The sequence below is a fragment of the Haliotis rubra genome, unplaced genomic scaffold (genome assembly GCF_003918875.1).
Source record: "Haliotis rubra isolate DU_JTF1 unplaced genomic scaffold, ASM391887v1 Scf1079, whole genome shotgun sequence".
Classification (NCBI taxonomy): domain Eukaryota; kingdom Metazoa; phylum Mollusca; class Gastropoda; order Lepetellida; family Haliotidae; genus Haliotis; species Haliotis rubra.
The window spans coordinates 213,510-230,677 of record NW_025764980.1 but is presented as its reverse complement, the minus strand read 5'-3'; the positions used below and the strand labels follow the sequence as shown (position 1 = coordinate 230,677).

The 17,168-nt window shown below is 39.3% G+C and overlaps 1 protein-coding gene across 1 annotated transcript in view; it reads right to left on the bottom strand.

The window, feature by feature from the left end:
* Nucleotides 1-17,168, bottom strand: part of LOC124280881 — a 32,581-nt gene that overhangs the window by 8,879 nt on the left and 6,534 nt on the right. Inside the window, 1 exon segment of the mRNA XM_046716874.1 lies at nt 119-301. Within this exon segment, the coding sequence (XP_046572830.1) occupies nt 119-301 (183 nt within the window).

The window sequence follows — 17,168 nt, the reverse complement described above, 5'->3', positions numbered from 1 at the left end:
AAAAGCACAGACAACAAGTGGCTATTCATGAGATTGAAATTTCTTGAACATTTTATTTGAATACCTCATTTCACTTTTTATGCCTCAACACTTTTTGAATTTCCCACCCACGCCATACCTTTGATGTTTTCCAGCAAACGGGCTTGTATCTGGAGAATGAAGACAAACATGTCCATAGCTTTCTGTTCCTCTGCCGACAAACATACTTGATTTTCTGGTGTTGTCAATTCAAACACAAAAGCTCGATTTTTGGTATTCGGAAGTTTCTCGATCCTGAACGATGGATGCAGCCATATCCGCCCTGAAAGAGAATGGAGACACACATATTATAGATATGCAACAGTTTCAGATGATTTGAATAATCTACATGTTATACCATGCTTTATTTCATTCTATGTCACATGGGTACAATGTGTGGAGCCCATTTCTGGTGTCCTCCACGGTAATATTGCTGGAATATTGCTAAAAGCAGCATAAAACAAAACGCAGCCACTCATTCCATGTAGACTAATGTTTAGTCTCTGAGTATATATATATAACTCTGTAACAAATAAACCCATTTAAATTGAAAAGGAGTCCCAGTGAGACCTCAGATTCATGAACCTGAGGAAATCTAGACTTGCTTCATTTAGCATTGCAGGGAGGGCTAGGCTATAGGGAAATATAATGTGGTTCAAGGACTGTGAGACAGACTACATTTTATGGTACTTCATCATTGATAAATTATTAATCAGCTCGGTTTGCTTGAAAATGTAGCATTTGTGTCTGAATATTGTTCTTGGCTTTCATGTCAATTTATTTTGGTATAATAATTTGTTCATGGCCTTATGTTTAACTAAAACAACATTCATCATTTAAAGTGACGTGGAATGGTAAGTCACGCTGATGAGAATAACCTTGTCTTCAAGAGAAGCATGACCATGCTCAGGATTGGAAGTAAAGCATGAACGTCAATGGCGCCCTGTCATAAGCAGAATATTTTGATTTGAAGATTCAGGATGTCTTACACCTTCTCCTTTCAAACTGCTATAGCAGTTAACTGCAAGCACCCCAGCACCTCCAATCATCATCCACCACTCTCCTGACACTATACACTCACTCCTGAGCATTTCCACCAGTACCTTCCCTCCCCCATCAACACCACCACTTTCCTTCCCACCAGTAGCCACAACCCCCACCCCAATTTAATCATCAATCATCATCACCATCATCATCATCATCATCATCATCATCAACACCAACACCAACACCAACACCAACCACTCTTCTGACACTATACCCAGAACTTTGCCACATCCCACCTGAGACATCAGTAGCCACCCCCTCTATTTTAATCATCATTATCATCATCATCATCAACACCCACCACTCTTCTGACACTATACCCAGAACCTCAAGATCTCCCACCTGAGACTTCCCACTAGTACCTCCCCTCAAACTCCATCGACATCACCAGTTCCCTCTCCCCTTACACACTCCCCTTCCTTCTAACCCCTTACTTTTAATCGTGGTCATCAATATCAACACCCACCACTCTTCTGACACTACACCCAGAACCATGCCACATCTCATCTGAGACTATCCACCAGTGCCTCCCTTCACACCCGGTCCACAACACACTTCTCTTCCCCCCTGCCCCTCCACCATTCCCTCTCCCCTCTAACCCCCTTAATTTTAAGCAGCCATCCCATCAATGCTCTCTTCCCTCTCATCTCTGATGATTCACACTCTGCAGTGATCACAAATTACTAGACATGAAAGTAATTGTTCAGCAAAAAAAACATAACACAAAACAGGTGCTTGTCTCCATCAGGCTGTCAGCCCCTCCCTGCCGCTACCTGCCTCCCTCTGGCTGTACATTCCCAGCATACCTCCACTTACCTCCACAGCCAGCAACACTAGTCTCCTACCTGTACATACACTCAGTATGTGCACCAGTCTCACAGCAGTTCATGTACTCTTTATTAGCGGCTCAGAATACATTATACATTCTCGGAATTACTACGTTCTACTAACGAATGTGAAGTCAGTAATTGACACAATGTAATTACCATGCTCAGCCCTTACCAGTATTATGGAAATTACTTGTTCCTACGTAAAAATGCATTCTTAGTCATGGCAGTGAAATAATGTAAAGCTCCCAGCAGAAAATTTAGATTTTGTAATTTCATCATTTTTCTCCTTGAACCTTCCGTTACTGTGACGTTATAGGCTTATTCAGGCAGAATTAGATTATCGACAGGTTCTGTCTCACTGGGGTTCCTTTTAATTTAAATTTAGTTGTTTAGTTTCTATAATGGCTTCAATTATGAACATGAGTTTACATTTTAACACTTCATGTATTAATGTATACTTAATGAAAACTAACTATTTCTAACAGTTATTACAGTTTTAAACATTAAGCATTTTAAAAACAACAACTCATGCATATTTAAAGCCTATGATATTTCTGTCCAAGGTATATCAATTTACAGAGACTTATAAATAACGCACTATAGTAACTCAGGATTACTTGTTGTTCTAACTTTAAATTCTAACTTTAAACAATTAAACTGGATGTCATTCTGTGGCATTTGATAAGCTAACCAGGCAACATTTTTGCTTGCTTAAAATTAAAACAAAAACTGGCCACACCCACTAACACAGCCATTGTTTCCTCACAGATTAACTGGGCGGGGCTTGTGCTGCATTGTTTAGTAATCAGTGTCACTGATAATTAATTAAGCTGTCTGTGAAATTATTATTGTTGACACATATATTTATAGGATGTCGTGTGCTACACCTTCTTTTAAATTTATTCCTTTTATAACAGTGAAATAAATACTCAAAGTCGATTCAAGTCACTTCAAGTTTTGTAGATGTAAATATCCTAATTTAAACAGTTCCAGAACTTTAACTTTAAAAATATACCATCAAATAACAATCTGCACAAGTCAACGACTTCATCATGTCATTTCAAAATCATCATCATCATCATCATCATCATCATCACCATCATCATCATCATCATCATCATCACCATCACCATCATCATCACCATCATCATCATCACATCATCATCATCATCATCATCATCATCATCATCACAATCAAATCATAATATTGTCATGTCTATGGATGATTTATCATCATCATCATCATCATCATTATCATCATCATCACCACCACCACCATCAGTCATACATCATCATCATCACAGTCAAATCAAAAGTCAAATATTGTCATGCCTATTGGGGCGTGTGGGGTAGCCTAATGGTTAACATTCGATTCCCCACATGGGCACAATGTGTTAAGCCCATTTCTGGTGTCCTCCGCCGTGATATTGCTGGAATATTGCTAAAAGCGGCGTAAAACCATACTCAGTCAGTCAGTCAGTCATGCCTATTGATGATTTATCATCATCATCATCATCATCATCATCATTTGATGATTTCATTTCTTACAGAGTACATGACAACAGAAATACACCAAACTAAGTACTTCCACTAACTGTAGACATCATGGGTACCTCTGTTACTTGGGAACTATTGTTCATTGTGACCCAGTAATGTGCTGTTCTCCACAACGAGAGGTATTGTCCTATGAAGGAAGACTTTTCAAGGTCATTGGAAGCAGGAAAAAGAAACAGATGACTACACCAGTTTAATTTGATCCTGTACAAACTCCATAAGTCATATAACTTGTGTGCCTTGAGATTGTGACAGGATTATTCTCATTCACAAGACTATGATATTCTTTTATTACATAAAAAGTTCATAAATGTCGTCACTTCTGTTAAGCAATATCTCAATACATTCAGGACTACAAACACATGAAAACTTGTCGGTGTCATGTGACTTACAGCTTGTTGCTGCAAGTTAAGGCTTGTCAGCTTTAGTTTACATTTTGCAATTCAACGTCAATAAACCCTCTATGTAACACCACTGTAAAATCAGACTGCCTGTTTGTTTGTAAGCAAGCAATACCTATACATTACAGAACTGTTATTGAAGACATCAAGCCTTAATTCTCTTTCTTCTGTCTCTTTTGTCTAAGGTCCTACTGTGCAGAGCTGATCCCCTTGGGTAACCTGAGTGAGTAGGTGAGTTAGTGAGTGCAATATCACGGCTGGGGACACCAGAAAGGGGCTTCACAAATTGTACCCATTGAACAGACGGCAGATTGCAAGTAACTGAATATTCACAGCCTGTTTAGTCAACAGTTTCTATAAAAAGGGTATTTAACATACAAATATATCTTTAATGAACTGCAAAGAATTTAACAGCACAAATAGTCCTTAATGGGTACAATAACAGTAAATGTAAATATTTGAGTGTATAACTATTTGCAGTTTGTTGAATTTGTTTTGTTGAGTATTCAGTAGGGGTGGGTATTGCAGGGAATTTTCATATTGCAATATCTTGCGATGCGAAAGCATGTATTGTGGTATGTATTGCAATATATTGCATGAAGTATTTTTAAACAAAAAAATACTTATAATCGAGTTAATGCTTGATTTATAGTGCAAAAACAAAACCAAATTACCATGTTTGATTAAGCTTTAATAACTTTTAATCATGATAAAATAAAAATGTGAATAATATTTGGCACAAATGATAAAAGGAAATATACAAAGATTTCCAAGTGTTACGAAGTTTTCCGATTGCAAGTCAAAATACTGGTTTTCGATCAGCGTATAGTAATACGTATCGTTTTCATGTCTGAACCAGTAAATACTGGTAAACCGGTTATATTGCGCAGTCCTAGTATTCAGAACAATGACCTTTCAAGAATCCCAATGACAGTGATCAAGCTTGTCATATCTGATGCAATGTTTGACATTTCACTTAGTTCTCCCCATATGATAACAAGTGGCAACTTGACAATAGACAATAGTTAAATAACCACTAAAGAGAAGCCAGATATATCACAGCCATGCACACAAGAATGGACTCATTGTACCCACGAAAAGGTTTTGTTTTGTTGTTTGCAGCAATATTCCAGCTATATGGCGGCAGTCTGTAAATAATATAGTCTGGGCCTGACAATCCAGTGATCAACAGCATTAGCATCGATCTACACAATTAGGATATGATGACGTGTCAACCAGGTCAGCGAGCCTGACCACCCGATCCTGTTAGTCGCCTCTTACGACAAGCATGGGTCACTGAAGACCAAATCTAACCCGGATATTTACGGGTGTATCCATGAAAGGAACTGAACCCAGGGATTCAGCAAGACAACCAAACACTTTACCATGTAAGCTAAGCCCAACCTCCCCCACAGACTAACAGACAACCATGCTAATTTTTATCTCAGCCAAGTCCTACATTACATCATTAGCCTGTAATCTGTGTCTAGTGACCAGCAACGAGAAGCTAACTTGATATCTGCAATACAATATGTAAATGTTGCGATCACGATTCCTTGACAACTATGTATACTATGTGCACCCCCTCACAAGGAAATGACAAACGCTGTTCACTGTTCACCCACTCCTCTCAAAAACGTGCTGATAATTCAACACCAGAACTTGTCAATCAGGTGTTGCAATACCTCAGGTGACATGTTGTAGATTACCTGTTAGTAGGCGACAGAGAAGTTTTCAAATCTCTGGGTCAAAATTAATGCTAATGTTAGACAAAGAGAATCAATTTTTTTATAAAAAGTAATATTTGTTATTTCAAGGATTTGTTGAAAAATAAAAATGTCAAAACATGTTCATAAAACCAAGCAAAATACAGTTTATTGGCAAGAGAAAATATATTTTAGCATTATAACAATGATAAACCATTGTAATCCCAGAGAGTGCAGAAATCTGTATTTCATACTTGAAATAAATGGTTTATTGTCATACACTACTCAAAGAACACTCAGAGACAGATTAAGTGTAATATGTGACAGATTAAGTGTAATATGTGAAAGAATATGAGAGAGTATATCATTACTGCTAAATGAGAGAGTATATCATTACTGCTAAATGAGAGAGTATATCATTACTGCTAAATGAGAGAGTATATCATTACTGCTAAATGAGAGAGTATATCATTACTGCTAAATGAGAGAGTATATCATTACTGCTAAATGAGAGAGTATATCATTACTGCTAAATGAGAGAGTATATCATTACTGCTAAATGAGAAAATGTATTGCATTATGTACTTTCATTATGAAGATATATTTTTCAGGATGAACCTTGAACCCAGTCCTTTCAACACCCAGTTACCCCACCCAGCCCTTCCAATCCACGTCAGATGTCCTATTTCTGGACCAGTGAGCCGATCATCACTCAGCAAGTCATCTCAATCCATAAATAATAAATTATAACAATTTAGTTACTGCTGGCTGACCCTTCGTTGGGCAAGCCTACAAGGTGAAAACCTGCTCCCTGTATTTCCTGCTCTCTTGTGTTGGGAAGGGTTCGTCTCACATAACGATCCTGACACAGAAATAACTGAACCTGAACAACACGAGGCTACAGTTCCTTGGCAAATATACATTTCTACAGTTTCAGAAATTCTTTGCAATGTTTCGTAATATATTTTGAAAGAAGACTGAAAAGGGGTGAGTTTAGTTTTATGCCGCTTTTAGCAATATTCCAGTTCTGGGGAACACCAGAAATGGGCTCCACGCATTGTACCCACATTGGGAATCGAACCTGGGTCTTCAGCATGATGCTACCCAACAGCCCCAGAAAAACAAAACTTCATTTCAGAGGCTAAAAATTAGTCAAGGAATGGGTTGTCATATGGGGTTCATATGCTAAAATTCCTACTGTAACGAAAGATATTCTTTCATTACACTAAATATTCATTAAGGAAAGTGGTTTCGTGACTTTGCTTCATTCAGTCTATAATTCCTGTCTGAAAGTGATATAAGTGACCGGGAGAGAGCCGTCAGTCCCCAACTCCCCTGTCTACAAACAACACACTCTTCAGGCATCAGGTCACAATGACCAACAGCAAACTCTCAAACTAACCCACCTCACACAGGTAAGTAAATCTGAAAGGCCAACACACCCTCAATGCAATGCCAACCGGCTAATTGCGAGGAGTCAAGTCAGTTGTTTATGTACTTCAAGAAAGTGAAAGGTCAACGCTCAGGGGTAAATACGGCTTTTATCCACCCATGAATGCATAAATGATAAGACATGAACAATGATGAAGGGAAAACAATATTTATGGACCAAGCTATAAAAAGATGTTTCTGCGTGACTGGCTGTGGTCATTCTAGCGGAACCAGACAGCAAGAAATAACATCGACACTACTCGGCTGTCGACACTAGTCTTCTGTTGACACTGGTCCGCTGTCAACACTGCTTGTGTACTTGTCTGTTGTCATCGTAAGTGTATGCTGAAGGACATGGTTGACTGCATTTCGATACCAGCACATACACTAATGCATGATGAAGAGACCTTGAAAGTAAGAAAACTGTCCAGCGTAACAGTGTAAGATATTTCGGGGTGAAAAGCCTGTGAAAATCCTACCGGAGAAGACAGAAGGGAAGAAGAAAGGACAGCGGGGTGGGGAGGGAAAGGTGTGATACCAGTAGTATGACCTGTGAAGAGATCCCTAAAAGGATGATACCAGAAACCCTAGAGAGAGAAGCAGAAAGAGAGAGAGGGAGGGGAGGGAGGGAGAGAGGTACCAGAGAGAGTAGAGGACCCTACCTTTGAGAGAGAGAGAGAGAGAGAGAGAGAGAGAGAGAGAGAGAGAAAGAGAGAGAGAGAGAGAGAAAGAGAGGGAGGGAAGGAGATTTTTGTGGTGGCTGAACAGGTTCGACGGGGCTTGCTGGTGATTGGGTGCCTGGCTCTGAGAGTGTGGGTTCGAATCCCTGATGGGACTCAACCCAACAAAAGTACTAGAATCGGTACTTTACTGAGAAAGTGTGATCCAAAATATTACATATGTTACATCTGACCAGGTTTTAAATGGCATTGTGTATTCATACCCTCTTACAAGCTAAGGCCCATGCAGCCACCAGTGTTACAGGTGACCCAGTGCAGAGTAACACAATGCCCAACACAGGTAATTACCTGTTTTAGATCTGGTGAACACATCAACACGCTTCATAATCACCAACATAGACAGGATTAGCTCCGCTCAACACGCATGCTCATCATGCACATTAAGTTATTACCTTGCTCCAATTAAACTGCTCCACAAAAATACAAATGTACAGACTCAAGCAGGCAGGTCTGAAGAAAAACAGGCTCTGTCTGATGGAAATCTTGAGGGAAATCCAGAGACATATCACTCATTTTGAGCCACGTCCTGAACCAACATTTCAGGGCTCCATTTAAGAGATGTGAACCTACTTGCACAAGGTGCAACCTGAGATAAAAACATAGATGCACCAGCCAAATTCCAATAGTCTGTCTCACAGTCCCTGAACCACATTATTTTCCCTACTCCATAGCTCTTTCTGCAATGCTAAAGCCCTAAATGAAGCAAGTCTAGATTTCCTCAGGTTCTGAATCTCTGGTCTCCCTGGGGCTCCTTTTCAATTTACATGGGTAGTGTTTCTTACTATCAAAATTATATATAGTCAGAAACTAAGCATTAGTCTAAAATTCCAGTTGCACTGATTTTTTTGCAATATGGAAAGAAAGAAATATGCAATTGAATTATTCAAAGTTTAGAAGGAAAATAAGCTGGTATAGTTATATGCTGCATATATAATGTTAGATTTACAGTTGATTTATATCACAAAAATTACCTTGCACCTGGTGCAAGTAAGACTAATAACTAGGTTGCACTTTGTAATATTGGGCTGCACCAGTGCAAGTAACAAAGCACTACATCGAACCTTGCATTTGCTCACACAATTACACCGATCTTAAATCACATTAATGACATTAACTCAGCCACACTCACTAATTCAGTCATCCCTACACACCCACTAACTCACCCACAAACGTCCACCTGCTCACCCACATTATTTTCCCTACTCCATAGCTCTTTCTGCAATGCTAAAGCCCTAAATGAAGCAAGTCTAGATTTCCTCAGGTTCTGAATCTCTGGTCTCCCTGGGGCTCCTTTTCAATTTACATGGGTAGTGTTTCTTACTATCAAAATTATATATAGTCAGAAACTAAGCATTAGTCTAAAATTCCAGTTGCACTGATTTTTTTGCAATATGGAAAGAAAGAAATATGCAATTGAATTATTCAAAGTTTAGAAGGAAAATAAGCTGGTATAGTTATATGCTGCGAATATAATTTACAGTTGATTTATATCACAAAAATTACCTTGCACCTGGTGCAAGTAAGACTAATAACTAGGTTGCACTTTGTAATATTGGGCTGCACCAGTGCAAGTAACAAAGCACTACATCGAACCTTGCATTTGCTCACACAATTACACCGATCTTAAATCACATTAATGACATTAACTCAGCCACACTCACTAATTCAGTCATCCCTACACACCCACTAACTCACCCACAAACGTCCACCTGCTCACCCACTCACTTTTTAACTCAACAAAGCATCCTCAGAGACACCCACCTACAGACATTCCCTAAACTCACCCACCTTCAGACACACCCACCTACGGACATTCCTTAAACTCACCCATCTTCAGACACACCCACCTACAGACATTCCCTAAGCTCACCCACCTTCAGACACACCTACCTACAGACATTCCTTAAACTCACGCATCCTCAGACACACCCACCTACAGACATTCCCTAAACTCACCCATCCTCTGATACACCCATCCACAGACATTCCCTAAACTCACCAACCCTCAGACATGCCCATGTACAGAAACACCCTACAACAGATGCATCCACCCACAGACGCTCACTCACTCACCCACCCATACCTTCAGAAACACATCCTCAGACAAGTTTCCACAGACTACCCAAAGCTCACTAACTCACTCATCCACACATGGACATGCCCAGTCACCCACAACACCCCCCCGACACACACACCAATCCACTTCTCCCATCCCAAGGTGTCATTCCCACACTGAGCTACTTCAACACCAACCTGGGTTTAAGTATTTTTAGTTCTGAGGCACACCATATATCTTTCAAATCATAAATCAGAACTCAAATGCCTTGTAGATTAAAAAGATCTGACTAAGCCTTTTATCAGCTTTGCTTCTAAGTTCAATAAAACTGGGGGCGGTGGGGTAGCCTAGTGGTTAAAGTGGTCGCTCGTCATGCTGAAGGCCCAGGTTCGATTCCCCACAAGGGTAGAATATGTGATGCCCATATCTGGTGTCCCATGATATTGCGGCGTAAAAGCAAACTCACTTACTCACTCATGAAAAGTAACTTCACCAAAAACATTTACAAACCAAAATGCTTCTTGGAAATCCGGGCTAGAATTGGCCTTAAGCATTATACTAAGAGGCGACTGACAAGATCGGGTGGTCAGGCTCGCTGACTTGGTTGAAACACATCATCATATTCCTGTTGTGTAGATCAATGCTCATGCTGTTGATCACTGGATTGTCTGGTCCAGACTTGAATATTCACAGACCAATGCCATATGGCTGGAATATTGCTGTGTGCAACATTAAACAACTAACAAACAAATACAAGCATAAACAACGATGGTCAACAAGACCTCCCATCCCTTAAACAGCTTCCATGTTCAGCCTGTGATACCAAACGACTTAGGCAATCAACCCGACATTAACCCCTGGGTGGCTGTACTGAAGTAACTGGCTGTGACACATCAAGTGGAGCCTGGGGAATGGTATTTCAAGATGACACAGATAATAACCAGTTGTCTGACCACAAGTACATTGAGACTGATGAACTGTTATTAATCTTTGCCTCAAGGTTATTTAATTTATTCCAGTTCATATCTTCAATCTTCAGAAACATTTTTTCAGGTTATTTGAGCAAATGTATACCTGAAATAACAACCACTGTCACAGCTGCCCGTAAAGGTGACTTGTCTGAACCCTTCTATTCCATTTTTACACTGCCTTTGACATTTTCTGCAAGACACTTTACCTTGCAATGGTTGTGTCAATCCGCTGACCAATTTCCAGAAAATATTAAATTATAATTCAAATTACTTCTTTTATAAACACAACCATGTCATAATTCCAACTACCATTATGAAAACTGTATTTTCTCAAATTTGAAACCTCTTGCACATGTACCCCGTTTCTACTTACTTTTACAGGAATGAAATTTAAGTTTGAAACGTCTAAACTGAAAACAGACCATGTATCTCCTAATCATGCAGTCATTCCGCATCTCAAGCTTCACGGCTCCACAGTCACTTGACAGATAATGACTGCTCCCTGTGCTGTAGCTGACGATGTTTTACATAGCTGAGATGTTAAAAGGGAGGCCCATGTACGTCTTTGTCAATAAACTAGACAAACGTTAAATTACCAACACACTTAGCCCCGAGTTCAACATCAGTCACGTTCCCTGCACTCACAATGTAACAATTTGTCCCGGGATTTGTAAACCCCATGTCAGGGAGTACATAGTTATTATAGCAGTCAACTTTTCAATAACCTTTGATCGCCAACCATGATGTTAACTTTAGGTTTCTGCATGTAATTCATTGTTTAATTCTGACAGGACAATGATTAATGGTCCTGCTGTTTATAGGAGTTGGATTGTGTGGTGTGTTCAGAGTTAAACACCAATTGTTCTATACATATGGGTTAAGTGAACCATTACTATGGAAACGATGGTCCAGTCTCAAAAAACACTGTACAGTGGATGGTAATGCATTTCTGAGGCTCAATGACAAAGCACCCTGAAGAACTCTGTGTAATGAAAGTAGACATAATACAACAGGAATTACGGACAGAGTCGCCTTTGCAAAAGGATCCATATGTTTCCTCTGTTTCCAAGGGCGGTGGGGTAACCTAGTGGTTAAAGCGTTAGCTCGTCATGCCGAAGGCCTGAGTTTGAGTACAATAAGTGAAGTGACCGCCTCCGTGGTGTAGTGGTTAGAGCATACGCCTGGAGAGCGGAAGGTCGTGGGTTCGATCCCCGACCGCGTCAAACCAAAAGACGTTAAAATATGGTACTTGTTGGTCCCTGCCTGGCGCTTGGGCATTAATGGGTACAACAAGGAATGGTCGGCTTGGAGTCAGTATAATGTGTCTGAGTGGGGTATTCATGCTTCACTGCGGCATGGTATCTCAGTGGGCTAGCACTATAAAACCAGCTTACGTCTGGGCTAGTACAAGCAGCCACACATACACATACACATGCATGCACGTCGTCATATGAGCGAAATATTCTCAAGTACAACGTAAAACCCAATTTCACCTCACCTCACAATATGTGAAGCCCATTTTTGGTGTCCCTGACATGATACTGCTGGAATATTGCTAAAAGCGTGTAACTGTAACTCACTCACTCACTCTTCAGTTTCCATACCATCAGAACTGATAAACAACAATTTGACCTTTGATCAAATATGTTTACACCTGATGACATTATCTATACATCATCAATTTACTTCGCTGAAATCAAAACAACCTTGGAATTGTCTTTTATTTGTCTTGCATTGACAAATCCAAATTATAATCAATGAAACAAAAACATTTTCCTAGTGACAAAATTGCTTGAAAATATCAATATAATGTGTTTATGTTCTAACAATGTAATAAAGACAACAGAACCGTATGACGAGTGTGTAATCTATCAAAGGTTACATGACAAATTACACTGTTAACTGTCTCCGGCACTTGACCCAGATCCACACAGGCAGAGTGACTGCGAACGATGTCACGCTTCACACAATGACGAGGCATGCTATACTCCACACCTTACATTATTTTTCAATAGGGGGATCTCGATATACTCCGTGCTCACATTATTTTTCAATAGGAGGGGTGGCAGCAACACCTACAGACTCCTTGCCACAGCCCAACGCAACCCCTGCCCCTACCACTAACCCCCTCACCAGGCACCCTCCCCTAACTCTACCTGCAGTCTGGGGTTATTTGTATGTGGTATTGTACACACGCCTCTCATACATTGAAAAGAAATTTCAAATATGCATTTATTCATGGCACGTTACGCAAACATCCATACAATGTTGAAAACGGAAACCTGTTGACTGACTCCCATTTGTCATCTCTCCTATAGATAACTACTTGATTTGATCATTTGCACAACATACACAAACTATTAATAAAGTATTATTACTTTTTTCCTTTTAATACACCCATCATTATCAATTTGTGTCATATTTACACATCGAACATAACATTACCCTGTTATGTTCGATGGGCTTAAAGTATTTGTTATGGTTCAAATCCCCCTCCCACGTTCCAAGCAAAGATCAATTCCAGCATTCCTCGTCAAACATTCTTAAGGTCCAACTACAGCAACCTATGAGGTCTGCTATGACAGCAGGTCATTGTTTAAAAACATAATCCAGATCCCTTCAGATTAAGAGATGTTGTTTTGTTTGTTTGTTTGTTTGTTGTCAAGGCAAAATTTTTTTTGTCCGTTTCCAGTTACCCGACCGACCCTATCCTAACCACCCCCGACCCTAAAATATTTTTAAACCAAGTCAAAATCATGATTGGAGTGCATTTCAACTCATCATTTTCATCCAAATTGAGTATGATATTTTCATGTTTTTCAGTGTACGTAGGGCCAAAATGGATTGCATTCAATTGGCATAATGGGCTCTCACTGACAAAACCTGCAAATAAATAACATTAATAATGATTTGATATAGAAATGGGCTTCACACATTATGCCCATGTGGGGAATCGAACATGGGTCTTCGGCGTGTCTGTGTAGACCAACGCTAAGTCTCAGAATATAAATTTGTAAAAAAAAAAACTGGCTCCATATATACATTGAAAAGGAGCCCCAGTTAGTTGTACATGAAGAAAATCAAGACTTGCTGCCTTTAGGTCCTTTGCATTGAGAATGTGATCGATGGAAGGGAATATAATGTGTTACAGGGACTGCTTGGAGTCAGTAGATTGTGTCTTAATTATAGGTATCCAAACAATGGCATGTTATCTGAGCAAAGCAGCACTATGCAACCAGCATAAAACCAGTCTAGCACGTGTACGCAGGCACGCATATGCAAGGGACACATTGCAATGAAAGTGCAATCACCTCGAAGACGTCAGACCCAAATTCACCTCACCTCACAGAGCGCAATTTGTCTGCATTCCAAAGTGTGAGGCCACATTGGCAAAATAATTGTGATATCATTCAAAACTGGATTATTCCTAATTTCGTAAATTCGCATGAAAATTGGGAATGTTGAAATTCAAACTGGGAATTTTACAGACATTTGCCACAGAGGTCAAATATTAGCGTTTGGGCAGGTCTAGATCAATCCTTCACTAAACTTTCTACACTTTACAACAGCTCACAGTGTCAAAGTATTTCAGATCAATACATTCCCCTAATGGTTTCACAAGCTCTTTTCCCTTCCATCACCAAAGAATACCCCCTTAGTGTACAACACCAAACAAAGTCCTCCAACATCGAACAAAGTCCACCCCTCCATATACAAAGCACATGGTCTGCCCAGCTAGGCAATGATCATGTCCTAAATGAAGCAAGTCTAGATTTCACCAATTTCAGAATCTTCCTTTTCAGTTTAAAAGGAATTATTTGTTTCTATCAAAATAATATATATTCAGAGACTAAGCGTTAGTCTACCACCCAGCCTCCACGATATACAGGGCACGAGGTCAAGTAACAGGAAGATCTGTTCACAATTTTATAATGGATGCCATATTTGTGTGTCATCACTTAAGAGCCTTTACCATTCAAGCATATGAAACATCCACATCCTGTGAGTTATCATACTGAGTTGCATCTGACCATCTCTGTATTCTTCTTTGAGAGGCATTTAGAAGTTGGAGCAGTAAGGAAGGACAACAATATATGGATGAACAAATTCTTGATTACAGTGAGAGTGACGTTTTGTTGTAGCTTCTAACACTGTTATCAAGCACGTGAGTGAGTGAGTTTGGTCTTACGCCGCTTTTAGCAATGTTCCAGCGATATCACAGTGGGGGACACCCAAAATGGGCTTCACATATTCTACCCATGTGGGCAATAGAACCTGGGCCTACGGCATGATGAGCAAACACTTTAACCACTAGGCTACCGCTCCTATCAAGCAAGTGATCCCTACAACGAAAAATCGCTCTTACTGTAGTAAAGAAGTTGTTGGTCCATTTATTGCCATCCTTCCTCATCTCCGCATCTACCAACAGACCAGTGTGCGGAATAGCCACAGGCCTGCTAGCCCGTGGCTAGTAAAAATCCAGTCGGGCTAGTAAATATCCACAGTCACTGGCCCGACTGGCTAGTGAATATTCATGAGGTCATTTTGCAAATATATAACTCTCTCCGACTTGTAAAGTTGTGATACACTTTTAAACCGGGGAAAATTATGGCCTGATAAAAATGTTCATCGTATTAGCAGCTTACTGATGAAACCTGTATCATGCTGACACTTTCTATTCTTGAAATATTTTGCTTAGTTTCTACATTCAAATTTGGGGCTAGTGAATTATTGTGTGGGCTAGTAACTTTCAGACATCGCTAGTCCAACAGGCTAAGAAAATGTTGGAACTATTTCGCACACTGCAACAGACCAATGAATTTAATTATGAACTGTCAAATTGGCATTATTATAGTATAAAGATGTTGTCCGCCATAATAAATCATGCTTAACTGTTGATAATCAAGGGCAAAACGAATTGTAAGCAATTAGGTGATAAAACATTCAATTTAGAGGTTTTCAAACGTCGACACAAAACCTGTACATTTCACTCAGAATCAAACTTAATATACTTTATGACCAGATTTCAAAAACCTTTAATTGACAATGCAGTATGTTTATCTCCATTTTACCATGACAAAGTAAGACATCAAGTAATTCTTTCTAAATAGTGATAACTCATGAGGCATCTGCTCATAGCATTTTTAAAACAGACATTTGACAAAGAGTGAGTATCTTTCGGACTGAGGAGGTCCAAGTGTTTCAGATTCTACAAATATTTACACAAATACAAATCAGCATACAATGGCAGCAGAGCAGAGGTTACTGTCTGGGGTTAAACACCCTCACAGACCAATCCTGACATCAGGGCTCTTCTTATCACCTCCCTAATTAACCCTTTATGGCCCGGTCTTCTTATTGAGACATCCATTTACATAATTTCAGGTTGTTCATGTCTCCAAATATTTGATGCTTCAAAGAACTTTATAATACCTTATAGTTCATATGTACATAAAATGAGATTTATTAACAACATCAAAAGGTGTTTAGTATTCATGCTACGTCATGTCTGCTTGATGTGGGAGGAAACAGCCCACGGTGATACAGGTTTGGGACATTCGTCACTTTGGAGAAATTCCTGAGAATATGTATGGTGCCAAGAATCCAAGAATCACGATTACAGCAAGTCTGGGATTCAAACCCAGGGTTCGAAATACCCCATATATTAGTGTGCCATGGCACGGTAAATACAGAAATGGCACGACTAAAAAATGTTCTCGGTGCCCTCTTGACACTCCTAATTTTTTATGAGACATAACTCACATTTAGTCATTTAATCCTCAAAACAAATATTTTTTTCCAAATTGAATAATACCATACATATTTGAATGCTCATAAACCCATTTCTTTATTTAACAATAAATTTCAAATGATCATCATCATTGTCATTTATTCTAAAAACATGTGGCCATACTCGATTTCTGAAAGGCACACCTAAAATATTTGTCTGGTGCCCTAAGGCACACTTAGAAAAAAAAGTATTTCTATCCCTGAAACCCAAGGCCAGCATGTGACTGGGGATTCACCTATATTTCCAAGTCTTGTGTTATACAATTTAGGGGCCCAAGTATTAAAATCTGGGTCAAATGGTGACAGCTGTGTGAGGGAAAACACAAAAATGTCTATGATGCCTTATGCCTGTTTCAAGACATTTCACAATGCCAAATCCAGGGCATTCATGAACTCACAGAAATATATTATATGCTTGCTACGTATTCTGCTAGCACATATCTAACATACTGTATTTCTTATTTGTGAAAATGTGTTTTGACATAATTTGTGAATATGAATTAATCTTTATTGATGATTTCTGATTTACAAAATGACTTTTGAGTTACGAAATTAAAAAAAACATAATAGCATAAAATGCAATATTTTAAAAACATGACCTCCAGGTTTAAAAAATTCAGACAA